At 49.2% G+C, this 26,365-nt stretch overlaps 1 protein-coding gene and 2 pseudogenes across 4 annotated transcripts; all 3 read left to right on the top strand.

Moving 5' to 3' along the window:
• The first annotated feature begins 253 nt into the window (after nucleotides 1-253).
• LOC101906502 (liprin-alpha-1-like) lies at nucleotides 254-26,365 on the top strand. 4 transcript variants are annotated; one of them, XM_059881467.1, is made up of 8 exons: nucleotides 254-2,366; nucleotides 2,738-5,186; nucleotides 8,457-8,679; nucleotides 13,552-13,632; nucleotides 14,268-14,419; nucleotides 14,604-14,695; nucleotides 15,262-15,439; nucleotides 24,437-26,365. In XM_059881467.1, exons 2-7 carry the CDS (start codon nucleotides 5,023-5,025, stop codon nucleotides 15,408-15,410), a joined length of 861 nt encoding a protein of 286 aa, XP_059737450.1. In that variant the 5' UTR covers nucleotides 254-2,366; nucleotides 2,738-5,022; the 3' UTR covers nucleotides 15,411-15,439; nucleotides 24,437-26,365. The 4 variants fall into 4 exon arrangements, with proteins under 4 accessions (XP_059737450.1, XP_059737449.1, XP_059737451.1 ...); XM_059881466.1 differs by having other exon boundaries at nucleotides 254-5,186; XM_059881468.1 differs by lacking the exon at nucleotides 24,437-26,365 and adding an exon at nucleotides 16,939-17,138 and having other exon boundaries at nucleotides 254-5,186.
• On the top strand, nucleotides 6,487-6,870 carry LOC785480 (chromosome 13 open reading frame, human C20orf30 pseudogene; annotated as a pseudogene).
• On the top strand, nucleotides 24,460-25,389 carry OR4P56P (olfactory receptor family 4 subfamily P member 56, pseudogene; annotated as a pseudogene).

Below are 26,365 nucleotides of genomic sequence, written 5' to 3'. Positions count from 1 at the left end.
AGCACCCTCCGTGAGCCATGTGTCACACACGAAGCTGCACAGGCTGCGTGAGCAGGTGTGCGGGCATGCCCCCCACGAACCCGGGGCCCGTGGTTCGCACAGAGCATGGTCTGCTTGCCGCCCCTGCGGTCACAGCCCGCGTGCCGTCAGGACAGGGTCGTTGAGAGCGGAGCTGATGCTGTTCTTGGCGGACAGGCGGGAGAGAGTCATGGCAGCATGGAGAATAGGCTGTGCCAGATGGAGGCCCAACTGGAGGAGAACAAGGAGCTGCAGCGGGTGCCTGTGCTGACGGGGAGGCGGCGTCTGGGCAGGAGACACGGCTTGGGCAGGGGCCAGCGCTGCCTTTCTCCGCCGCTCCCTTCTCTGCCGCCGAGTGTGTGCATGTGTGGCCCCATCTGCTGATCCGGGCACCCACCTCCTCGGGAGCAGGGCCAGAGGTGGTTGCCCATAGGCGGTGGGCAGGAGCCAGGGCGTCCCCACGTTCAAAGAGGCTGCTTGTTGCTCTGACCAGCCAGTCTGGGAGCTGCTTGGGATACAGGTGGACCTCCCAACTGCCCCTCAGACAAACCTGAGGGTGCCAGCCCAGGGCCCATGAAACTGAAGGCATGGTGCCCAGGTGTGGAGCCTGCTTGCCTCGGACGTGGCGCTGGAGTCCCACATGCCAAACTGCTGGTCCAGACACGGTGTATGTGTAGGATGGCTGCTCCTAGGCAGGAGGAGAACCGTAGTTGCGCTGCGACAGAAGGTGCGTCAGGAAAGGGTGATGGTGGAGGCTCACATCACCGAGTCCTGAGAGAGGTTTCCTGGAAAGGTTGGCCACACGGCGATACAGACCATTCAGGAAATGGAGTGGGGATCCCAGGTCCAGCCTCACATGTTAGTACTGTCCCCACTATGCCTGTGTTCTTGGGCCTGGACTGCAGAGCCTCAAAGACGGGCTCCCAGGGGGCAGTGGTTCTGACTCCCATTGTGAGACCTGTGGTGAGGCGCCTTCCCGGCTTAGGCAGAGAGCTCAGTGGCTCCCGATCAGGGGTGCTCTTCCTTACTTTCAGAACTGCTGTTCAGAGGCTGTTGAGATCAGGATGCTGTTTATGACTAAGCCAATTCAAAGTCAACTTTTGTTTTGCTTTAAAAATCTTTGAATGCCGATGCCTTATTGTGGAAGCTGTGACAGGTTTTATTTCCTTGGGCTCAAAAATCACTGCAGACGGTGACTGCAGCCATGAGATTAAAAACTGCTTGCTCCTTGGAAAGCTATGACAAACATAGACAGCATATTGAAAAGTAGAGACATCACTTTGCTGACAAAGATCCATATAGTCAAAGCTATGGTTTTTCCAGTAGTCACGGATGGGTGTGAGAATTGGACCATAAAGAAGGCTGAGCCCTGAAGAACTGATGCTTTCGAATTGTGTTGCTGGAGAAGACTCTGTTCTAACAGAAAATAAACTGTTTTTAAATGTATTACAATGGAAAATTTCAAACATGCACAAAAGTGGATGGAGTAGTATAATAAATACCCATGACCCATCAATTAATCTCAGCAATTTTTAACACAAAGCCAATCTCAACTAGATCATTCTTCTCTCCATTTCTTTATACAGTAGATTCTAAAACAGCTTTTTAAACCTTGAAATTGAATTGATGCTCATTTTATAAAACACAGCCTTGCCAACTTTGTTATTACATTTAAAAAATGCTTGAGGTAATTATTTCCAGTTTTTTAATATGAATTTTCATATTGGAAAAGACCCTGATGCTGGGAAAGATTGAAGGCAGGAAGAGAGTGGATGACAGAGGATGAGATGGTTGGATGGCATCACCAACTCAATGGACATGAGTTTGAGCAGATGCTTAGCAGAAGTCAAGTTACATTTTCCTTATGCTAATCCACTGCTGTAACACGTATAGCATTTCTGGTTTTGAACACTGAATGTGTTTGCATTATAGTTGAATTTAGAGTGTGTGGCTGTTATGTGTGGTTCAGAATTCTGAGTAGTCCTTTCTGGGATCACCTGAAAGCTGAGACAAAGCGTGAGCCCTTCACGTGGACTGTGCTGTGCGTCAGAAAGATAATACGAGCCACCTACACAATCAAAAATTTCCTAAAACCCAATGGGCTCCTTGACATCCTTCTTTCACTGTGAGTCTTGAAATCTTCTGTGTGATTTCCACATCTAGTGTTGCACCAGCCTGTCTCACGTGCTCAGGGGCTGCACGAGGCGAGTGACTGCCATGGCCGACAGCACAGAGCTTCCAGGTTGAGTCGAGTGACTCGGAAACTTGGCCCGTTTGACTTGTTTTACCCCATAAGGAAGTGAAGTGGGCTGTAGAGGAATGAATGTGAGGAATGCCCAGGAATGCAGGTGAGCTCCATGGAGACCGTTTAAAGCAACGAGAGGAGTGAGGGCAATAGAGTGAGTTGTGTCCCCCTGACCCGAACCCCCGCCTGAAGTCGAGCTTCTCTCTACAGACTTCATCGTTGTTAATGGCTTGCCATGTTTCCTCCAGAGAAACCTTTTCTGCGCCTGAGATGGAACTTCCTCCTCATTGTGGTTTATGGGTGAATATTGTTCTGAGTGTTTATATTTTCTAGGGACTCCTAGAGAACATTTTCTCAGAATTAAAATGTTCGGAGTGGATACCTACTCACATAACCTGTTCTGCACATTTTGGTGCAAGTCATTTTACATCAGGAAAGCAAGCGGTGCAGGCTGTGTCATTTGCTGTTTCGTAGGACCAGCTGATTCTAAACCTGGAAACCCTGAGAGCTGAACTGGACCAGATGAGAGTGCGAGGGGCTCCCTTCCACTATGGGTAGGCTGCTCCCCCGGGCAGCTCCCCTCAGCGCTGTCGAGTGTGACAAGGGCCTGTCTGGTGTGTGGACAGTATGACTGGGTGTTGCTCATGGTCGCACCTCAAGGAGCCTGTAGCTTCGTGACCAGCGAGAGGGAAGAGACAAGCATCGTTCCTTAGGGTCAAACTTGGTACCATGGAGTGGTAGTCACAGTATTGACAACACTCAAAACCACAGGCAGAGATTTGGAAGTGTGGGGGCGACCAGTTGATATTTGGGTGTATTCATTTGAGGGGCCTGACAGACTGTGACACTGATGTTTCTGAAGAGTCGCAGAAGGTTAATGACCTGTAGTCTTCTGACTGCGGTGGGAGGAATCACCTGGCTTGTGAATGAGGAGAGCAGATTACTGAGCAACTTGATGATGATGATGATCGTGTGTGAACAGGGTGGCCAGCGAGGTGACACCAGGAGGGTGACCTTGAACCAGAGACCCGGAGGCAGGAAGAGAAGTAGCCACTCGGAGATAGAAAAAGGGTCGTGTCAACCAGCGGGGACAAGGGAGAGAGCGGGCCACATCAGGGAGGAGCCCGGGCTCAGGCCTCAGCAGCTCGAGGCCAGAGCCTGTTTCCTGAGGTGAGGAGGGCTGCTGGGGCAGGGAGCTAAGAGCTGGGCCTCAGCCCTGTTGAGGTGGACGAGCCCATGGGGTGTCCCGGGGACGTGTCAGGAGAACAGCTGAGTGTTCCGGCCTGCATCCGGGAGAGGACTCTTTCAGCTCAGGGTGGACTTGGGGTCGTGGGCATATAGATGGCATTTAAATCCACAAGCACAGTAAAGTCACCAGGCGGGTGCTGGTGGAGAGAGATGGGGTGCAAGGGTAGAGCTGTGGGGCACCCCACATTCCAAGGTTGAGAAGGGGCTCAAGGGACTGAGGAATAACCCCAGGGAGGGCAGGGCCTGGAGCCCAGAGAGAGACATGCTGGGGGGGGGATGTGGGGGAGGGCAAGCAGGGGAGGGAGCTTGGTAACATAGGTTCCTTGAACCCCCAGGGAGCTGCCCTGCAGAGTGGGGCACACCCACCGCCTGCTGGCAGAGAGCTGGAGACCGGGCGGGGAGGGGGACCGTAGAGGCCACTCCCAGGGAGCTTTCAGAGACCCGCAGTGGGTGCTGCAGGGAACCCTAGAGGAGGAATCTGCTGGTTCCCCTTGTGCGATTGGAAGGTGAGAGAAGGGAGAGGACATGCTGACCGGGCTGATGGGGGTGAACCCATAGGCAGCTGGTTCGCTGGAGCAGAGGAGGAATGATGGCAGGTGGTCCTGGAGCCAGCAAAGCGGGTAGCCCAGCCCTGGGGCAAGGTCGTGACGAAGACAGGAGGTGAGGGCACTGGCCACAGGGGACAGGGAGCCAGCAAACCAGCACCTCGAGGCTGCCCCTCAGTTCCTTTGAGGTCATGTCTGGGAAAGAAGGCAGGACCTGGGTGACAGTGTGGCAGGGGGGGACATTTGCAGAGAGAAGGGTGTGAGGTGTGAGAGCCGGAGGGCAGTACGGGGCCCTGCAGGCACTCTTCTGCGTGTCTCTGATGACAGTACTGCCCTTGTGGTGTGAGGGGCCATCCCCCAGAACAGCCCAAGGGCCTGTGCCCCGAGAGGAGAGCCACGGAGGGGGGCTGGCCCTTCTGTCTCCTGGCTGCCCCTACTCGCTCCTGTCTGTGGGTGTTCAGACCAGCCTGGGAAACGGAGGACTGGGAGCCTGCGAGGACGGCACACTCTTCGGTGAACTGTACCAGAGATGACTGCTGATAGGGACCGAGCGGCTGCCGAGCTGAAGGGTTCTTTTTTCTTATTTTCCTCCAGCCTGGCTGATGGAGGCATGGATGTATTTTTGTAATTTTCGGTTTCTGTCTCTGACTCCATCAGCCCACCCTTGTGAATAACCTTACAGGATTGCCTGCCATCCACGCTGAGACCTGAGTGTCACCAGGCCATCTAGGAACTGGATTGTCCCCCTGCCCATTTCTTCAGTCCTGCTCGCTTAAGAGATGGCAGTGTCTCATGAGCATGGCCCATTTATCCAGAGTCAGGGCTTCCATGTAAAATTGGGTTCAGTTCCTGATAGACTTGAGCTGCCCTGAATGTCGCTGACGAGACGTGGTCCTCTCGTGCAAGGTGCAGACCCCGAAGGAGCAGGACTGGGAGCGCGTGCAGCAAGCCAGCGTGCTGGCCCACATGGCCCAGGCATTCGAGAGTGACGAGGGTGTGTCTGACGGCGAGGGCGACAGGGTCAACCTTTTCAGTTCGGCCACTCAGCTGTCGCCCAGCGGGCAGGCCGATGCCAAGACTCTGACTATGATGCTGCAGGAGCAGCTGGACGCCATCAAGGAAGAGATCCGGTGGGTGATCGTGAACTCAGCTCCCCAGAAACTCGGTTTCTCTGAGGAGCTGTCTTCTCCTAGGGACATCTGAGTGTTCTATAGTAAGAAACCTGACCTCAGGTCTGCTTCAAGAATTTTCAGTTTTGAGATTGCCCTTGATTACAGAGCTCGGTCAGCCAGGGCGTTCTGTCCACGGTGTGGTGTCAGCACTCTGTGGGGGGGCGTTGTGGGGTGTTCCCTGTCAGCTCTGAGCCCCAAGGTGGGTGAGGTGCCGAGGCGGTGTCCCCTATGGCCCGTGCACCCTCCTGTGTCCCTCGGAGCCCCCCACGTTCTGGTGAAAAGCCACCTGGTGAAAGCTGGGGTTTTGGGGTTGGCAAATTCCCACTCAGATCTGCATTTTCCTTTTTAACTTAATGCAGTGTGAAGATTGGCTTGTTGTAAGACAGTGGTCCAAGGACATGTGTTTGAGTTTTTCTCATCTCATCAGTATATTTAAGATGTTTTCTTTAGACACCATCTTGGCAGTTATAACAATTTTCAAAACGGGATAGAATCCAAAGGCCCACCTCGTGGTGAGCGGGGGGCCTTGGGTCTGGGTGCGGCCGGGTGGCTGGGGGCCCCGAGGCCTGCCTGGTGCCACACCCGCACAGCTATGCCCGTGTCCCAAGTCCACGTTCAGAGTGGCCTCAGGCTGGTGACCCTGCACAGGACCAGGCAGAGCTGCTGCTCAGACTGTTCTCATCACGTCAGCCCAGGCTGAGGTGCCCGTTCCTGTCGGCCAAGCACGGGGGCCGGGGGAAAGGCAGGGGGTGAACAGGACAACCAGCAAACACAGGTCGTATCACCTGCCCATTTGACGCCGAGACAGACAGCTTTGTGGGCCGTGTTTGAGCACAGACGAGCTCAGAAAGATGGTCCTTCTGAGTCCCTGCAGGAAGTATGGTACGGTTATATATTAATATTTTTATTTTACAGCAAGTTGTCAGGTAAAAGTGATTTTTCCTTATGCGACAAGTTGACTTGATGTAAATGGTAAATTCTGTCCATCAACTTGTTATCAACAGTGAAAAACTTTCAAGATGTATAAGTGGAAGTGAAGCTGGAGAGTTTACTTCCTGTAAGAATCTTGTATTTTACTTTGAAAATCATTTTATTTGCATAATCGTGTATTTAAACTGCTATATGGGCGCTCGCCTCAGGCTTGCGGCGTGGCCTGGACTGCGTTCTCTGCCGGTCAAGGCTGGAGTCCTCCGTGTGGAGCATTCACCCTCCCGGGGCACGGCTGGCTGCTTTCCTGAAAGCAGATATTTCCATCTAAATTCACCTGTGTCAGCATGTTATGATGCCGTCTCGTACCAACCTGGCTACTGGAATTCCCAGTAGCAAAGTGAAATACTCCAGACTCGCTAGTACGGATGATGGCTACACTGACCTTCAGTTTAAGAAAAGCCCTCCTAAGATCCCATATAAGGCCATTGTGCTCCCTACAGTGCTGTTTTTGACTGGCGCCTTTCTCATTATCATAGGCTCCCCCCTGCTGGCAGGCTATATCAGCAAAGTGGGGGCAGACTGGGCCGTTCCTGTCCTGATCATTGGCATCCTGGTGTTCCTGCCAGGATTTTACCACCTGCGCATCGCCTACTATACATCCAAAGGCTACCGGGGTTACTCCTATGATGACATTCCAGACTTTGATGACTAGCACCCACCCCAGCCCTGAAGAAAAGAGTCACAGATGGAACTGAGCCCAGCTTTAAGACATTGAGCAGAAACTATGACTAAGGGCTAAGGAGTTCTGCAGTTTGCAGATGTTTAACAAAACAGTGGCCAGATTTTATGGGTCCATCCTGAAAGATGTTAACTAAGCTCACAAGTAACTGTCATTTGGGCATTCTCTTATTTTTCATTTTCTGGCCCTGGCAAAAAGCTCCTGACAAAGTTTTTCCAAATGAATATGCATCATGGGAGAGTAGCAATTAATTGTATGGGAAAGTGGGAGGTTATTCTGTAGTGGAAAGTGTTCTGCCACCACCCTTTTTAGAGTTGAGCATTCTTTTAAATAGTCCTCATGGTCAGAATGTTCTTATGGAAATGGAAGAATGCGATATGTCAGATTTCTTATTACTAAGTAATTTATTTTGAAAATAAGTGTCTTGTCCCCATACTCTTTAACTTTGTGTTCCAGTGGAAGACCTTGACACAATCAAATATCAGTGTGGTGCATCTATAATATTTTTTACTTGCTTTCTTATTAACAACAACTAGGAATTTTTTAAACCTCAAAGCAAATTTTCAAAATGTAAATGCTCTTCTCTGTACACCAATCCTTGGCCAGCTCTGATCTGGCCTACTGATAGGTTGGCCAGCAAATAATTTGGATCATTCTGTCCTGTGTAGATCAAAATGTTCTTATATCATAGCTTTATGGACTAGACTTTTGGCTGCTTCCTAAGGAAAAAATGTAGACAAATGGTTATTATTTAGAGTTTATAATCCCGTTGTTGGCACCTTGTATTAATGTCATTCTGCTGAAGATTTTAAGAATTGGCCTGGATCTCTAGAGGACTGGACTGGCTTAGCTTGATCTGCCTCCTAGCTTGCAAAAAGTGACTTGTATTCAAAAGAAATTAAAATGTCAAAATCTAAAAAAAAAAAACACCACTAAACTGCTATATAAAATCATCCACCACACATTAGGGGAGAAGAGCAGAAACTGTGAATTCTAGGTTAATGCAGCACATTGACATGAATCCAGAAACTCACACAAAGCTGGTGGAGAACTTCATCAAGTGATGCGTTTGTATATATACAACCTTAAAAAAAAAAAAAAGATCAACTCAGCACTTCATCTGGTCTGGAGACTTGTGTTTAGAAACTGCAGCTTGTTTGTGAATTGCTGTTTTGATTATACAGAGTTCCTGATTCCCAGTGGAAAAGACTTGAGGCACTGACGTGCATCTCTGCCCTGAGAGCAGGGGAGGTAAGGGTTGTCAACTTGAGGTATCTCCTCACAGGAAAGAGAGTGGCCACCAGGGCCCCTTCAGAATGTTAGAGTAAATAAGTGAAATCAAGCGTGAATGATCAGGGCCAGTTTGTAAGACTCAACGCTAAGTTATTCTAAGTTTGAGAATATTCAAAAGAGGAAACGTAGAACCTTTTGGCTGAGATGTTCATTGAGCAACTGTTTCTGGAATTTGCTAATCATGACACAGAATGCCAGCCCAAATTTATTGTCCAGACAGGTTCCTCTGCTGACAAAGGCAGGTGATGGGGTTTATTCTATTTTAGGTTGATCGAAGAAGAGAAGGAGAACACGGAGCAGCGGGCCGAGGAGACTGAGAGCAGGGAGGGCAGGGGGAGCTTAGGCAGCCTCCGTCGTTTTAAATCAGTGAGCTCCCTCAACCTGCTTCCCACCTCCTCGCATACCAGCTCCTGCCTACCCCTGCCCAAGCCCAGAAGGAGGCGGCACAGCCTGGCACAGGAGGGAGACCAGCTGGGCATCATGACTCTGGTATGTGTCTGCCTCCTCCCTGCCGCATCCCTCCCCCAGCACGCTGTTTTTTGTTTGTTTTTTGTTTTTTCTCTTTATACCCAGAAGAAAATCAGGTACATTTGCTACGCTCAGAGGTCTAAAAGTTTTTAAACCGCCTAGTCTTTAATCATTCCACAATGGCACAGTGACAAATTAGTCTTGATATTTGGACCACCAACTTAGCACGTCATCATGAACTCAGCCAGAGCCTGCCTCTGTAACGTTGGGCCTGGCCTGTGCTGGGCACAGCAGCTGCAGGGAAGTTTCTGTTCTCAGGGAGCAGACAGCTTTGTGAAAGTAACTATAGGCAGCTGTCATGGCATGGGAAAGCCGTGCAGCACATTTTCCATTGGGGATGCCTGGCTACAGGGTGCAGGGCATGCGGTGGGAACAAAACCAAGAATCTACACTGGTCTGCTTGCTGATGGACCTGGCCACGCGCTCAGTCCAGCTCTGCGTGTGAAACCAGGTTAAAAGCCCAGGGCCCCAGGGCCCCAGGGAAGACGTCGGGCTGCCTCACTTTTCCAAGTCTAAAACTGGGATGACGACCTAGGGCTTTTGGTGACAGAGTGTGCGGCTCTAAAGCACATGTTCCAGCTTTCTTGCGTGTTTAGCTTAGGTGTTGTGAGTGTATTGCTGTTTACCCCATGAAATCACGTGTACAACATTCTGCTTTGTAACTGGACTTGTATTGTCTCTTTTTTCTGTTACCACCCATTTCATGTTAGCTGCATTGTTAGTCAGCTTATAATTAAATTAACCGTGAATCATTTTAGAGGCCTGTGAAGTGGTAACTAGTCCATTTTGTGGTCTTTTGACACTGTTTTTATAATTTGCATCATTGGCTAATTAGTTGATATTTAAAATTCTTTGACGATTTCTCTGTGGTTTCATGCTTGATTTCTTTCCGAATATTTATGAAAAGAACAGTTCTGTATGTTTTCCTTGCTGTTGGAGTTCTCTGACAGTGTGTCTGCTTTCATCATTGGTTTTGATTTCCTGTCTCATCCTGTTGTCTGCTTAGTCGTCCTCAATCCAGATCCCCCCCCAGCCCCCGAGGCTGTAGTTTACCCATCCATCTCCCCTCCCCCGTCCCCCACTTCCTCTGGTCATAGCAGTGCTGTGGTCCACAGCGTGAGTCCCCTTAGTCGGGTTTGTGCTTTGTCTTCCTGTCTCGTTAAATGGTGTTTTTCCCCCATAGCAGTAATTTGAATTGGTGTATCACTATGCAGTTACAGGAGAAGGCAATGGCAACCCACTCCAGTACTCTTGCCTGGAAAATCCCATGGATGGAGGAGCCTGGTAGGCTGCAGTCCATGGGGTCACACAGAGTTGGACAGGACTGAAGGGACTTAGCAGCAGCAGCACGCAGGTATAAGCATAATGTAGATGGATCCTAAACTACATATCATGTGTAATTCATAAATGAGATTGTGCTTACATAAAGAAATGATCCTCTTAAGTGTAGAATTAATGGACTTTTAGATATGCAGATGACACCACCCTTATGGCAGAAAGTGAGAGGAACTAGAAAGCCTCTTGATGAAAGTGAAAAAGGAGAGTGAAACAGTTGGCTTAAAGCTCACCATTCAGAAAACTAAGATCATGGCATCTGGTCCCATCACTTTATGGGAAATAGATGGGGAAACAGTGTCAGGCTTTATTTTTTTGGGCTCCAAAATCACGGCAGATGGTGATTGCAGCCATGAAATTAAAAAGACGCTTACTCCTTGGAAGGAAAGTTAATGACCAACCTAGATAGGATATTAAAAAGCAGAGACATTACTTTGCCAACAAAGGTCCATCTAGTCAAGGCTATGGTTTTTCCAGTGGTCATGTTTGGATATGAAAGTTGGGATGTGAAGAAAGCCGAGCACTGAAGAATTGATGCTTTTGAGCTGTGGTGTTGGAGAAGACTCTTGAGAGTGAGTCCCTTGGACTGCAGGGAGATGCAACCAGTCCATTCTAAAGGAGATCAGTCCTGGGTGTTCATTGGAAGGACTGATGCTAAAGCTGAAACTCCAGTACTTTGGCCACCTCAAGTGAAGAGTTGACTCACTGGAAAAGACTCTGATGCTGGGAGGGATTGGGGGCAGGAGGAGAAGGGGACGACAGAGGATGAGATGGCTGGATGGCATCACCGACTCGATGGACATGAGTTTGGTTGAACTCCGAGAGTTGGTGATGGACAGGGGGGCCTGGCATGCTGCGATTCATGGGTCACAAAGAGTCGGACACGACTGAGCGACTGAACTGAACTGAACTGACACAATATCCTTTCTGTGTTGGTGCTTGTATTTAAGACTGTAAATCTCATCAGCTTTTGCACAGTTAATGTCTCTATTAGACTCGTTAAAAAAGTATCTTCTATGGTTAATAAAATGTAAAGACTGCACCTGCTATTATGCTAGCTTTCATTCTTACATATTTTCACAGGGAACTTGCTTTAATGAATTTATTTGAGAAGTTTTAAATCAAATTCTATGTCAGGATTTTACATTAATGTCCAAGAGCTGGTTAGATTTGTTCAATGTTAAAATAGATATTATGGTAACTTCCTCATCAGTTAAATTACTAATTTAAAGTATAACATGTTTTTGATTAAGAGAAACTAACTTATAGAGAAATTTGGCTGAGAATAGACACCTGTTAAGGCCCTTTGTTGTACAGAATGCTGTGCTTTAATAAATCATGATGTTGTAATAGAATGGTATCTTCCTGAGTAATAATTTATAGTGTTTCTCTAGTAAATCTTGAATAGCTTATTTAACTTCTGTGGTCAAAAAAAATGTTCTGCTTCCAGTCACATGTTCTGTAAATCTTCATGTCACTTACATGTTTGCCATCATTTTTGCTTTACTGTATTTGCCTCTACGGATTTTGAATTTTAGCTTCAGAGTCACAATGAATCTGGTTTCTCTTCATTTCTTTGCATGCATCTATCAGCCTAGTGATTTAAGGAAGCAGCGTCGAAAGGTAAACTATTTAGTAATGTAGCACGCCTTTGTTTCTCTGTGAAGTATTAAAGAGTCCTTATCGTTTAACGTGAATGAACACTGTGTGATTATGTCCTGGTGAATAATTGACGTTTTAATGGAAGTGATGAAACTCACCCACCACTTAAAATGTGCTGATGGTTCTGTTGGAAATAGGTCATTCGTTGGGACAGTTGTAACAGTGTGCCTTTCTCCCACTTGTTTGCCTTCTGATCATCTCATGCTTGTTTATAATAGACATAGTATTATTTATTATTTTTAAAATGTTCTTACTTATGTTTTTGGCCATGCTGCACAGCTTATGGGATCTTAGTTCCCCAAGCAGGGATCAGACCAGTGTCCCGGCAGTGAAAGTGCCAAGTCTTAACCTCTGGACCACCATGGAATTTCCGCTTAGTGTTTTCATGTAAGAAATGACTGAATCAGAGCCATAGATGTTAGATTTGCGGGAAGCCAATTTAATGATGGTGGGTAGCAGTGTGCAGGAGACTCTGTGTGCCGGGCACGTGCTTTCCGAGTCTGTCATCTCAGCCCCAGGTGAGATCCAGATTGCTGCTATCCCCATTCAGCAGACATAGACACTGAGGCTTAGCGAGGCCGGGCACCCTGCCCAGGCTCTCACACCCAGCAGCGTGGTGCAGACTGGTCTGATCAGAGCCTGGACACTTAAACGTGGTGCTGTCCAGCCACCTTTCCTCCAGAGGCTCTCGTGTCCATCACGGCATCCCTGATGGAGGGAGCATCAGGAGGGAGCTCGCTGCCTCTCCCCTCGGGTCACTTGGATGAGCCCCTGTTGTTGGAGTCCAGTGCCCCAAGGGCTGGCCTTCCTTGTCCCTCTCCTGCTCCCAGCCCGCTGACCGAGCACTCCTGGGCCTTCCCGCAGGACTGGGGTGGCTGTGCTCCAGTTCAGGCAGCTCAGTGCCCAGGAGCCCTTCTCCTGGGCACAGCAGACCAGCGCTGTCCCCCTGGGGTTGGTGACCTGGGTGTGCCACTCGCCTGCTCTGTGGCCTGCTTTGCCCTCCTGTTAAGTGGACACGGTGCTGCCCATCCTGGCCATGTGGGCACCAGTGGTGTGGCTCCCATCCTGGGTAGGGCAGCCAGGCTGTGGACCCAGAGGCCTTCCTCAGGAGAAGGCCCAGGCGAAGGGGCTGGCCACAGTCCCTGACTTTGAGGCAGGTGTTTGTCTCCACTGAGTCCATAGTCAACCCAGGTGTGTCACTTCCCTGCTCTGTTCGTTGCTGTTTTCTGATTTTTATAAATGCTTATTTTAACTTGAATTTGAGATCGATCCCTGTTCAGTTCCATGTGGATAATTTCTAGCCTTTGTAGCCTTCTGTTGTCTGAGGGTTCTTGTTAGAGCTCAGGAGAGGGTGCCCAGTTTATCCAGCTGCTGTTAAACGAGTTCAGCTGTATTTTGCACTGTCACTTTGTTGTCACCAAGCTCCCGTGGGACTGCACGGGATCAGTATTCTTTACAGAATCCCACTAAAAAGGCACAGGTTAGTTGGTTAAAACAACACACTCATTGTTTATAAAAATACATGCCATGCATGTCTCCTAAAACCTCCCCTGGCTTAACCACACACCCAGATGTGTCAGTGAGACCTGTCTGGACCCTGAGGGGTTAATCTGTTCCCCACACTGTTGCCACCACTGTCTTTCCTGTCCTCACACCCAGGACCAGCAGAAACGCTGGGAGTCCAGGAGAGATCATCTCTCTCTTTTTTTTTAAATTTGTTTATTTTTTAGTTGAAAGATAATTGCTTTACAGAATTTTCTTTTCTATCCAACCTCAACATGAATCAGCCATAGGTACCCATATATCTCCTCCCTTTTGAACCTCCCACCCCACTAGGGTGATACAAGATCATCTCTTAGTGAAGACCAGGGGGTGCTTTACGGAAACCACTGTGAGCGAATGACACTCGAACTGCGTGTAAGTACTTCAGTGAGTAGCCCCGAGTCTGTATGTTACCGAGAAATACGATCCAGGCACATGGTGTTCGCGTGGAGGGGTTAGGTACCTTTTCTGTGTTTCTCTTGTTGTCATGGGTTCCAGTAACCTGCATCATCATTACAAATGATCTTGGGTGGTGGCACAAGCTGTGTCTTTTTCTCCTTCAAACAGAAAGGTCTGGACGGCTTTGCTGAGAGGTTTCGTACTCTAGCTGTGGTGCTTCTGAGCAGCATCTGGCAATGAGCACAGTCCTTTCATCAGGGCAGTTCATGCCATGCAGGGTCCACGGTGCTGGCGTCGCTCTGCTGTCCTGCCCGGCAGGGCCATCTGGTCGCTGGATTCCAGAGAGGGCAGAGCCCAGCTGCAGGAAGGCTCCCATCCAGGGTCTCTGCACTCAATCGGATGCTCTCACTGCCCCATAGCCCTGCTTCTCTTGAACAAGACAGTCCTTTAAGATGGCATTAAGCTAGAACAAGGGGGTTTTTTTGTACTTGGGGGAAAGCATAGCTAATAGATTTTCAAATAAGTTTCTGGTTATAATGTAACGCCTATGTGATTGCCATTTTCAAAACAGTCTATTGTTAGCCAATTGGACACTTACCTCACTCCCTCAGCTGCCAGCTATACGGGAAGAGGTAGGAGATGACAAGACCACCATCAAATGTGAAACCTCGACCCCCGCCTTACCGCTGTCCCTTCGGCTGGGCCGCCTGCACACGGGGGCGCTGCGCACAGCCACCCATGAGGACCTCAGGGACGCCCACAAGTAAGCGGCCTGTGTGCCCGTCATCAGTTTCAGGAGCCCTGCGCCTCTTGTCTTGAAGGAGTTGCAAGGATGATTTTAAAGGAATACCATTGGGTTCAGTGCCTGTGTTTAGTGGTGAACTTCAGGTGCTGGGGAAGAAGAGCTCAGTGACCTCAGTGATTTTAGAAAACGTCCTTCTCTACAGATTGACTCCTGTGGGAGCTTTCTTCCTGATCTTGGTAGAGGTCTGCCCGGCCCGGGGCATGTTCCTGACAGTGATGGCCCTGTGCCTCTCAGGTTCGCTCTTGAGGGTCCCTCCCTTTTCCTCAGGGGTCTCCTCTCAGGAGACTCTGTCCCCTCCTGTGACTGACACTGTCCTCATTGAGACCACCACCTAAGCTCCCGTCCTGAGCCAGGCAGCACTCGATGGAGGACACATGTGGTCACTTGGCCAGCAGACCTGCATGGTGACCGTCGCTCTCCTGCCATGGCCGGGGACAGTCACCCTGCAGGAGGTGGGGGGAACTGCCCAGAGCAGGGGAGCTTGCCTTCTGCTTGAGCGTTTTCACCTGCTGAGCAGCGACCCTGATGGAGGGTCGGAGTGCCCTCTGCACCAGCTGGCCTGGAGTCCAGCCCTCCTCGGGGGAGAGCTCGAGGCAGAGAATCTCAACTTCCTGGGGTGGTTCTCTGTGTCTCGGAGCCTGCATTGCTCGTGTGGAGTGTGTTTGGTGAAGGAGACTCCACTGTCTGCTTCGAGGTTGAGGTGCGGGTGTTGCTGGGTGCCCATTTCTATCAGTAGCTCTTGTGGAGGGGTGTGTGTTTGCACGAGGGTGCCAGTTAAAGGTCCTTTTCTCTCCCTAAAGCTCGACAGGCTCTCAGGACAGCCCCGGGAACAACCCCAGCAGCGGCACCAGCAGGCAGGACTCGCTGCACAAAGCCCCAAAGAAAAAGGGCATCAATTAAGTCCTCCATCAGCCTGCTTGTTTCGCAAGAAGGAAAAGGGCCGGCCTGAACACCCCAACAAGGAGGCATTAGGACCAGGTGGGTGCTTCACCTTTCAGAGGGAGGAGGGCCTGCAGGCATCTCCCTTCTGTGTCTCCCCTGTTGTCCCCACAAGGCTCCAGTCACTCACGCTGGGGGTCCTCCTGGGAGCAGGAGCGGAAGAGGGGTCTGTCTTCTCAATGGGTCTGAGATGATCAGATGAGTTAATGAGTGGATGGATGGATTGATTAGTGAGTGGATGGTTGGATGAACAGATGGCTGGCTGGATGGGTGGATGGACGGAGCATGGAATGAATAAAGCAGATGATTGTACTCCAATGCTAGAAACATATTGTACGAAATCAATTGAGTAGGAGCTAGGCAATGATTGTTTCCTCCTAACAGTGACACGTGTTTGGAAACTGCCTAAGTGCTCATCAGTGAGGGGTGAAGTACAATCTGTGGACACCCCACAAGGAACAGCCCGCCCTCCTTCCTGCCACCTCCCCATCCCAGGAGCTCATCTGCCCATGCCCCCACCCCACCCCACAGCCATGCAGGTCCTCCTGGGGTCCCCTCATCACACAGGGTTATCATTAGGCCCTCATCTCGCTTGGCTTCATCTCCTTGAAGACAGGGTATGTTCCTGCCTCTTCAGCCACAAATTTGTTGAGTCTTGTTTGTGCTGGGTGTGGGATTTACAGGGGTAAGTAAAGCAGATGTGATCTGGAGCACAGTTAAGTGACAAGAGAGAAAAAGGAGCAGGTTATTAAATGTGATCCCTGTTATTAATATATACAATGCTGCGATGGATGGTGCATTGATTATATACCAGATGCTGTGTGTGCCCCTTCCCAAGCAGGTGTTGCCCCCTCCCAATTTACAGAGGAGGACACGGTGACGGTCACACGGTCAGGGAGTGGTGAGGGCAGGTTCACACCCACGCAGCAGGACCAGGCACTTTGCCAAACCCCAGCCACCTCTCTGGTGGATGCCACCGGAATGAGATGGTTCTATGGCATGATGATTCAATGGACATGAGTTGGAGCAAATTCCAGGAGATACTGAAGGACAGGAAAGCCTGGAGTGCTGCAGTCCACGGAGTGGCAAAGAGTCGGACACACCTGAGTGGCTGAACTAAAACCTGAGTGTGTGCTAACCTGCTTCAGTCGTGTCTGACTCTGCGACCCCAGGGACTGTAGCCCACTAGCTCCTCTGTCCATGGGATTCTCCAGGCGAGAATACTGGAGTGGGTGGCCACGCCCTCCTCCAGGGCATCTTCTCGACCCACGGATCGAACCCACATCGCTTGTTATCTGATGCACGGGCAGGCAGGATCTTTATCCCAAGCACCACATGGAAAGCCCCAGTGAACGGTGACAACTAGAAATGCAGAAAATAAGGGCTGCTTCTAAGTTAAACTGGAAGAGCAGCAAGCACAGGTTGTAAAGAGGAAAACACATGCCACCCCGCGGAAACTGCGACAGCCAGACAGAGGCGGTTGCTGTGGGGCGCCCTAAGAGCCTTGCTCGTCGCCACCCTTTCACTCTGATCTGCAGGTCAGGCCAACAGGCCGCACCTCTCCTTGGGGGGCGTGCTGTACTTGAGGTGCACGACCTGCGAAAGGACACCAGCCTGCTGACGCCAGCCCGCCACCAAACACCGCCAAAACCAGACCAGGAATCGCCAGGCCAGGCCCGGGGGCCCGAAGGGCTTCCAGGACATCCCAGTGACGGGGAGGGTGGGCGTGTTTGCGCGTGGGGCCTGGGGGTAGGCTGAGGGGTGCGGAGGTCTTGGCGCATTCCCACCCCCAGCCACTCCAAGCCCGGCTGCGTTCGCTGAGCAGGGCCTGCCCCCGATCCGTTTCTCTGATCAGGGCCACGCCGCCCTAGAGGTGTCGATCTTCGGGACCTGCCGTGACCTGACTCCCGCGGCCCGCTGGACTCTAAACCTCCTTCGGGAGTAGGCGCAATGAATCTTGAGCGCCCATCTTGCCGGGCACCTGCCTGGTGCTCAAACACACCTGGAGCCATGGAGGCGCAGTCCACTGGAGCGCGTCAGCCCCGCCCCTTCGCACTACCGAGGCCCCCCTTTGCCCCCACGCCGCCCGCCAAGCACTCGACCTTCCTGAGAGAGCAGATGAGCCACAGGCAGGCACACAGACAGACACACAGACACTCGCACGCACCCATGCCAAGGGAGACAGCTGGCCTGCGCAAGCTCCTCAGCCAGAGCCAGAGCACCTGGCAGAGGCCGGGGCCAGACGAACGGGCCGGCGGCCGGCTGTCAGGAGATACAGAGGCAGAAATACATGAAGATTCCGAGACAGACTCCAAGACGGCGAGAGGAGATACACACACACACACACACACACACACACACACACACTTGAGTGTGGTCTTTGGAAATACTTCTGTTCGTAGTTGCTGGGTTGAGCCCAACTTTGATACGACCCATGGACTGCGGCCCATCAGGCTCCTCTGTCCGTGGCATTTCCCAGGCGAGAATACTGGAGTGGGTTGGCATTTCCTTCTCCGGGGGATCTTCCCGACCCAGGGATCAAACCCGAGTCTCCTGCGGGTGGATGCCTTGCCATCTGAACCAGGACATTGCTAATTCCCTAGGCAAAATACAAAGAATAGAGCTCGTGTTCTACTAAATGGAAAGATGATTTCAGAAACAGAAGCTGTCCTTTGTTGGTATCTGTCAATCTTTATGTGGTTTTTGTTGATTTTTACTATTAAGGCTACTGGAACAAGGCAAGAGAGAAACCCCAGAATTGAAAAGCAACTGGCATTTTTGAAAGAAACATGTGCAGGCGAAGCTCTCTTCCTTTTTGAGAGATGGTTAAATGCAAAATCTTGATTCAACACATATGACTTTTGTGAACTTTATTTCAAATCTCCATGATGAACCCCTAAGGCGTCCAGGAAGAAAGGACTAGAGGGGCAGACAGAAAGAGCAACCTTTCCCCTTGGTGCCATCTCAACCAGCTGCTTAGTTCCTTCATCTCAAGGACTACCATCTGGGCTTCTCTGGTTTGTCTGATTCTTGTTTCGGGACCGTTTCTAGTCACAAGGCTGTCAACAGAGGGGGTGGGTGTGTGTGTGGGGGAAACCCTTCTCTCCATTCCACATGAGACCCAGTGGACAATCCAGGCCCTGCCCACTGCATTGAGTGTGCAGCAACAGTATCAACGGTGATGCTGGTTAACAACGCATATTCCTGGAATCCACTCCGTTGGCTAATGACTGTGTGTGGTGGTGGTCTGGAACCTACACCTGGAAGCTGTCTTGATGATTGCAAATGACACCAAAGTCTGAGGACGATGGAAGACCTTCACATTTCTGCAAGAGCCACACACCTCCAGAAGGAACCACAAGACTTGCCTGAAATGGTCAAGGTATAAGTATTGGACTAAACGTTGGAAGGTCTCCACCTTTGCTATGGAAGTCAAACGATCTTTCTTTGAAATGAAAATGGAGCATACTGAACGTTCACATTCTTCTAGAGCATTTGAAAAGCCCTAACTTGTAGAAATCTGCTGTACGAGTTCCTTGAAAGCAAGAACCTATATGTATGGATGTGTCTTCATGCCGTAGATTGTGCCTCGAATATAGTGTACACATCAACCCAGGAAAGGAAAGAATTGAATCGACAAATATACAAAGAGATCAAAAGTGACACCTTGAGGCTTCCCAGAGCTTTTCTGTCTTTCACACACTAAGTAAATACTGAGCACCTACGATGAGCTAGGAGGCAAGTAATAAGTTTCTGGAAATAGAATGTGGAGAGAAGAAGACACAGAGTTCCTGCTTTCACTGAGACGACTCTAATGATACATCACAGGCAGATCCTGTGAGAACTTATAGAGGGGCCTCTTCCCTCACCAAAACCTGGGTGTCAGGGAAGGCTTTTCAGAGGAACCATTGCATTGAGGTCCATAGGGTGAACCTAGGTAAACCAGGGTTGAGATGCAGGAAGAATTTCAGGCAGGGAAAATAGCATCTTGGAAGGCTATGTGACCAGGGAAACTTAGGACATTCAAGAAACGAAAAATGCCCTATGGGATGGAAGCCAAAGAGTGCAGAGGGCATTCCAGGCAAAAGACATCAGAGAAGAACGTGAGGAGCAAGCCTGAAGGGAAGTGGTCGTATCTTCAATATGATGGGAAAATACGAGAGCCGTTGGAGCAGGGAGGTGACAGAATTGCATCTGCATTTCCAAAAGGTCATCTTGCTCCACATCACTAATGATTGGAGAGACTCAACTCCAAACTCCAAGGAGGGACCACTTCACATGAGTCCGATTGGGCCTCACTGCAATGTCTGTCAATAACAAATGCTGGAGAAGATGTGGAGCAAAGGGAACTCTCCTCCACGGTGAGTAGGAATGGGAGTTGGTAGAGCCGGTATGGACAAGAGTATGGAGGTTCCCGAAGGAACTAAAAGTGGAAGTAGCCTATGGTTCAGCAGTCCGACTCCCAGGCATAGATCCACCCACAGTATAAGTGAACAAGATAGATGCCCCGTTTGGGCACATCTGTGCATGCGCGCGCGATCGCCTGCGAGGCAGGGGGTGGGGCGGGGGCTGGGGCTATGGCTGGAGTCGGTGCAAGCCCCGGGATTGCCTGAGGCAAGCCAAAGGAGCCCCAGATGGAGAAGGGACTGCCTGTCGTCTGGTGTCCTGGAAGCCGAATGCGAATGCGGAGGGGCTCGCGGGCCGCGCGGAGGCAACCCAGGTCTGCAGCGGGAGTCGGGGCCCCGGCCACCCACTCCCCCCGCCCTGGGAGGGGCTGGGGCTGCGGGGGGGATCCAAGAATTGGGACGCGAGGGGGGGGGCTAAAGGACCTCTTCTGGTAGGCAAAAAGCCTCGAGCACCCGGGATTCCCAGGTGGTCTCCCATCCAAGATACTAACCAGGCCCGACCCTGCTTAACTTCTGAGAGCAGACAAGATCCGGCGCCTTCAGGCTGATATGTCCGGAGACTGAAGCGGTTGGCGCGGGGCGCCCTAAGAGCCTTGCACTTCGCCTCCCTTTCGCTCCGACCTGCAGGTCGGGCCAACGGGCCGCACCTCTCGTCGGGGGGCGTGCTGTATTTGAGCCGCATGACCCCCGACCGGACTCCAGCCTGCTGACGCCGGCCCGCCCCCCGAACACCGCCAACACCAGACCAGCAAGCGTCTGGCCGGGCCCGGGGGCCCGAAGGGCTTCCAGGACCACCCAGTGACCGGGAGGGCATGCGTGCGTGCGCGCGGGCCTGGGGTGTGGGCTGAGGGGTGCGGAGGTCTCGGCGCCCTCCCACCCCCGGCCACTCCAGACCCGGCCGCGCTCGCTGAGCGGGGCCTCCCCCCGATCCCATTCGCTGCTCAGGCCCGCAGGGCCCTGGAGGTGTCGGTCTTCGGGGCCCCCCGCCTCCCAACCCCCGCGGCCCAGGGACCTTTGAACATCCTGCGGGCCTAGGCGCAGCGAAACTTGAGTGCCCAACTTGCCCGGCACCTGCCTGGTGCCCAAACCCACCGGAAGCCACGGAGGCACGGTCGACCAGAGCGCCTCAGCCCCGCCCCTTCGCACTACCGAGGCCCCCTTTTGCCCCCACGCCGCCCGCCAAGCACTCGACCTTCCTGAGAGAGTAGACGAGCCACAGGCAGGCACACAGACAGACACACAGACACTCGCACGCACCCACGCCAAGGGAGACAGCTGGCCTGCGCAAGCTCCTCAGCCAGAGCCAGAGCACCTGGCAGAGGCCAGGGCCAGACGAACGGGCCGGCGGCCGGCTGTCAGGAGATACAGAGGCAGAAATACATGAAGATTCCGAGACAGACTCCAAGATGGCGAGAGGAGATACACACACACACACACACACACACACACACACACACACACACACTTGAGTGTGGTCTTTGGAAATACTTCTGTTCGTAGTTGCTGGGTTGAGCCCAACTTTGATACGACCCATGGACTGCGGCCCATCAGGCTCCTCTGTCCGTGGCATTTCCCAGGCGAGAATACTGGAGTGGGTTGCCATTTCCTTCTCCGGCGGGGGGGGGGATCTTCCCGACCCAGGGACCAAACCCCAATCTCCTGCGGGCGGATGCCTTGCCATCTGAACAAGGACATTGCTAATTCCCTAGGCCAAATACAAAGAATAGAGCTCGTGTTCTACTAAATGGAAAGATGATTTCAGAAACAGAAGCTGTCCTTTGTTGGTATCTTTGAATCTTTATGTAGTTTTCGTTGATTTTTACTCTTAAGGCTACTTGAACAAGGCAAGAGAGAAACCCCAGAATTGAAAAGCAGTTGACGTTTTTGAAAGAAACATGTGCAGGTGAAGCTCTCTTCCTTTTTGAGAGATGGTTAAATGCAAAATCTTGATTCAACACATATGACTTTTGTGAACTTTATTTCAAATCTCCATGACGAACCCCTAAGGCGTCCAGGAAGAAAGGAGTAGAGTGGCAGACAAAAAGAGCAACCTTTCCCCTTGGTGCCATCTCAACCAGCTGCTTAGTTCCTTCATCTCAAGGACTATCATCTGGGCTTCTCTGGTTTGTCTGATTCTTGTTTTGGGGACCGTTTCTAGTCACAAGGCTGTGAACAGCGGGTGGGGGTGTTGGGCTCTGTGGGGGTGGGGGAAGCCCTTCTTTCCTTTCCACATGAGACCCAGTGGACAATCCTGGCCCTGCCCACTGCATTGAGTGTGCAGCAACAGTATCAACGGTGATGCTGGTTAACAACGCATATTCCTGGAATCCACTCCGTTGGCTACTGACTGTGTGTGGTGGGAGACCTGGAAGCTTTCTTGATGATTGCAAATGACACCAAAGTCTGAGGACGTTGGAAAATCTTCACATTTCTGCAAGTGCCACACACCTCCAGAAGGAACCACAAGACTTGCCTGAAATGGTCAAGGTATAAGTATTGGACTAAACGTTGGAAGGTCTCCACCTTTGCTATGGAAGTCCAACGATTTTTCTTTGAAGTGAAAATGAATCATACTGAACGTTCACATACTTCTAGAGCATTTGAAAAGCCCTAACTTGTAGAAATCTGCTGTACGAGTTCCTTGAAAGCAAGAAACTATATTTATGGATATGTATTAATGCCTTATATTTTGCCTTGATTATAGTGTACACATCAACCCAGGAAAGAAAGAATTCAATCGCCAAATATACAAGGAGATCAAAAGTGCCGAGCCAAGTGACACCTTGAGGCCTCCAAGATCTTTTCTGTCTTTCACACACTAAGTAAATACTGAGCACCTACGATGAGCTAGGAGGCGTGTAATAAATTTCTGGAAATAGAATGTGGAGAGAAGAAGACACAGAGTTCCTGCTTTCACTGAGAGGAATTTAATGATACATCACAGCCAGATCCTTTGAAAACTTATAGTGGGACCTCTTCCCTCACCAAAACCTGGGTGTCAGCAAAGGCTTTTCAGAGTAACAATTGGTTTGAGATCCGTAGGTTGAACCTACGTAAACCAGGGTTAAGATGCAGGAAGAATTTCACGCAGGGAAAATAGCATCTTGGAAGGCTATGTGACCAGGGAAACTTAGGACATTCTAGAAATGAAAAATGCCCTATGGGATGGAAGCCAAAGAGTGCAGAGGGCATTCCAGTGAAAAGACATCAGAGACAAACTTCGGGAACAAGCAATGAAGGGATGTGATCATATATTCAATATGATGGGAAAATCCAAGAGCAGTTGTGGCAGGGAGGTGATAGAATTGCATCTGCATTTCCAAAAGTTCATCTTGCTCCATAACACTAATGATTGGAGCGACTCAACTGCAAATTACAAGGAGGGACCACTTCCTCGAATCCGAATGGTCCTCATTGCAAAGTCTATCAATAACAAATGCTAGAGAAGATGTGGACCAAAGGGAACTCTACTCCACATGCAGACTGTGTGGGTGAATTCTCTAAGAAATTACGGGAAGAAGTGCTCCATCTTGTTTATTGCATTGTGTTTAGGGGAACTAATTTGGAATTAGTGGAGCCCATTTCTCAGTATATTATTTCCAAACTAGGCAACTATAATTACAGTCTGATAAGATGGAACTCAAATAACTTCTGAATGTTAATATATTTTGAAAGAGGAAATAATCTTGCAAGAGAAATATAGACAAACAGGAAAAGCATAGTTGTCAATATATTAACCTAGAGATGCTTCAAATATTGTTTAAGAAATATGAAAGTTTCATGGAGTATTTCACATGAAGGAATTATTTCCTCTTAAAAGTCAAAAGGGCTTCCCTGGTGGCTCAGAGGTTAAAGCATCTGCCTGCAATGCAGAAGACCTGGGTTTGATCCCTGAGTCAGAAAGATCCCCTGGAGAAGGAAATGGCAACCCACTCCAGTATTCTTGCCCGGAGAATCCCATGGATGGAGGAGCCTGGTGGTCTACAGTCCACGGGGTCGCAAAGAATCAGATACTACTGAGCAACTTAACTAACTTAAAAGTCAAAAAGGATTATGAGTCCACTCATAAAAATGATTTGTTCTTCAGTTTTATCATGAATTACCTGACTAAAGGATGATTATTTATTGTATTATTCCTTCAAAATTATAGCACATTGTTCACTTTCCAGATTTTTATTTAATTGATATTTATTTAACATTGACTCTGTGCCAGCACTGCAAAACCCACCCACACACCCTACACCAATTTTGTGATTTCATTAGAAACCACTTAATCAAGCAAATTCTATAGTTACCTCTATTTTACATCCTAAATTGGCACATTATATGTCACCCTACTTAACACTATTAAGATTATCTCTTTTTTTAAAATTCTTGATAAATATAATTCCTTGCTTCCTCACAAAATAATTTAAATTATATAAAAACTGGAACTTTGTCTAATTTATCACTGTATTCTTAGCTCATAGAAGAATATTAGTACTAGATAGTCAAAGACTCGTATTAAATGAAAATGATTTCAGTGGGTCTCAAAATAACTTGTCTTTAAAAGGCATTGGTGCCATTTAAAGTAGATATTAGGTTTCCATTTTCTCATCAATGATTCGTTTCATTGGTTTTGTCATTTCAGATCACTTTCTTGAACATCAGATCATGGAAGATAGAAATAATGTTACTGAATTTATCCTCTTAGAACTTTCTATGGACAAGAAAGTCCAGATCCTCTGCTTTTTATTTTTCTTATTCTGTTACCTGGCTATTTGGTTGGGGAATTTGATCATTGTGATTTCTATTACATGCAGTCAGCTAATCACCCAGCCCATGTACTTCTTCCTTAACTGCCTTGCACTCTCAGACCTCTTCTACACCTCCACTGTGACACCCAAACTCATGACTGACTTACTGATGGAGAAAAAGGCCATTTCCTATAAAAACTGCATGACACAGCTTTTCACCACCCACTTCTTTGAGGGGGGATTGAGGTCTTCACCCTCACAGGGATGGCCTGTGACTGCTATGTGGCCGTCAGCAAACCTCTCCACGACGCCATCACCATGAACAGGCAAAAACGTCACTCAATTCTCATAGCGTCGTGTGCAGGGGGACTTCTTCATTCTCTTGGTCTCTTTCTTCTTGCGATTGTTTGACCTTTCTGTGGCCCCAGTGAAATAGATCACTATTTCCGTGATGCATATCTTTTGTTGAAACTAGCCTGCACTGATACTCACAAAATTGGCTTTTTTGTCATTGCCAATTCTGGCTTGATGGGACTGGTGCTCTTTGTGGTTTTGATGGCCTCCTACACTTTGATTCTGTATAATGTGTGCACATATTCTGCAGAAAGCCACCATAAAGCACTTTCCACCTGTAGTTCCCACATCACAGTCCGTGATCCTCTTTTTCACACCTGTCATCTTTGTTTACATTAGACCTGCCACAACATTACCAGAAGATAAAGTGTTTACGCTCTTCTACACAATTATTGTCCCCATGCTCAACCCGCTTATCTACACACTTAGAAACATGGAGATGAAAAATTCCATAAGAAGAGTTTGGTGCAATAAAAGGTTCTGGGAAGGGAACTTAATGATCTGAAGGTCATTCGTCTGACGCCAGTGACTGTCTTCTCATCACTCCCTCTGTTGCTGATTCTCTCCTGCTAATGGGAAAATCAGTCAGAATGTGTAAAAGCCAAGCCTCCAACAACAGCTTGCCTTCAGTGGTTCCTTCTTTATTTTCCTCTCAATGTGTTTTCCTTGATTTCACTTTTCACTAATAATCCCCTTTGTTTAAAAAAAAAAAGAAAAGAAAAGAAAACTTTTTACAGAGTAAAAACACACTGAAAAATCTGGAGGGAGAGTGATCCTGCCTGTATTGAAGGCTAAACCTGGGGGAGACTTCGCTCTCAAAATACTTGGCCTCAAGGTATAAAAGGTAATAATATGTTAAAAGGTAAAAGACAGTTGAAGAATCCACCTGCTAATGCAGGAGACACAGGTTCAATCCTTGGGCCAGGAAGATCCTCTGGAGAAGGAAATGGCTACCCACTCCAGTGTTTTTGCCTGGGAAATCCCATGGAGAGAGGAATCTGGTGGGCTACAGCCCATGGGGATGCAAAACAGCTGGACATGATTCAGCGACTAAACAAAAACAAAAAGGCAGTTATAGGAAAATAAGAACAATCACATACTGCAAACTCCTTTCAGAACTATATACCTAGCCTCGTATCCTACAACTCTAGATTTCTTTTAATCAAGTACCTAGAGATCTTTTTGTGTGTATTTGTGAACTGCGATTATTTTACTTAAGTGAAAAGAATATATAGATCTAAATACAACATAGTGTAAAGTCCAGCCTTATAGTCTACATGGCAAGTCTTACAGTCTGAAAAGCAAGTCACTGTGTGATCTGTTTGTGAAGTAACATTGTAAGTATTGGGGAAAATATATGTGTTATATATATATATATATATATATATATATATATATATATACACACAAACTCTTGCTATTTTAACTGGGTTTGACATTAAGTATACATGATCAAGGAATAAATAAAC

The sequence above is a fragment of the Bos taurus genome, chromosome 25, assembly GCF_002263795.3.
Source record: "Bos taurus isolate L1 Dominette 01449 registration number 42190680 breed Hereford chromosome 25, ARS-UCD2.0, whole genome shotgun sequence".
Classification (NCBI taxonomy): Eukaryota; Metazoa; Chordata; class Mammalia; order Artiodactyla; family Bovidae; genus Bos; species Bos taurus.
Note: the sequence above shows the minus strand (reverse complement) of the source record. Positions and strands in the feature narration are given on the sequence as shown.

Excerpts from the sequence above, each read along its gene's own strand:
- LOC101906502 (XM_059881467.1), top strand. The coding sequence starts at position 5,023 with ATGGCCCAGGCATTCGAGAGTGACGAGGGTGTGTCTGACGGCGAGGGC. Across the intron at positions 5,187-8,456 it reads GCCATCAAGGAAGAGATCCG|GTTGATCGAAGAAGAGAAGG; the intron begins GTGGGTGATCGT and ends ATTCTATTTTAG. Across the intron at positions 13,633-14,267 it reads GAATGACACTCGAACTGCGT|CTGCCAGCTATACGGGAAGA; the intron begins GTAAGTACTTCA and ends TCACTCCCTCAG.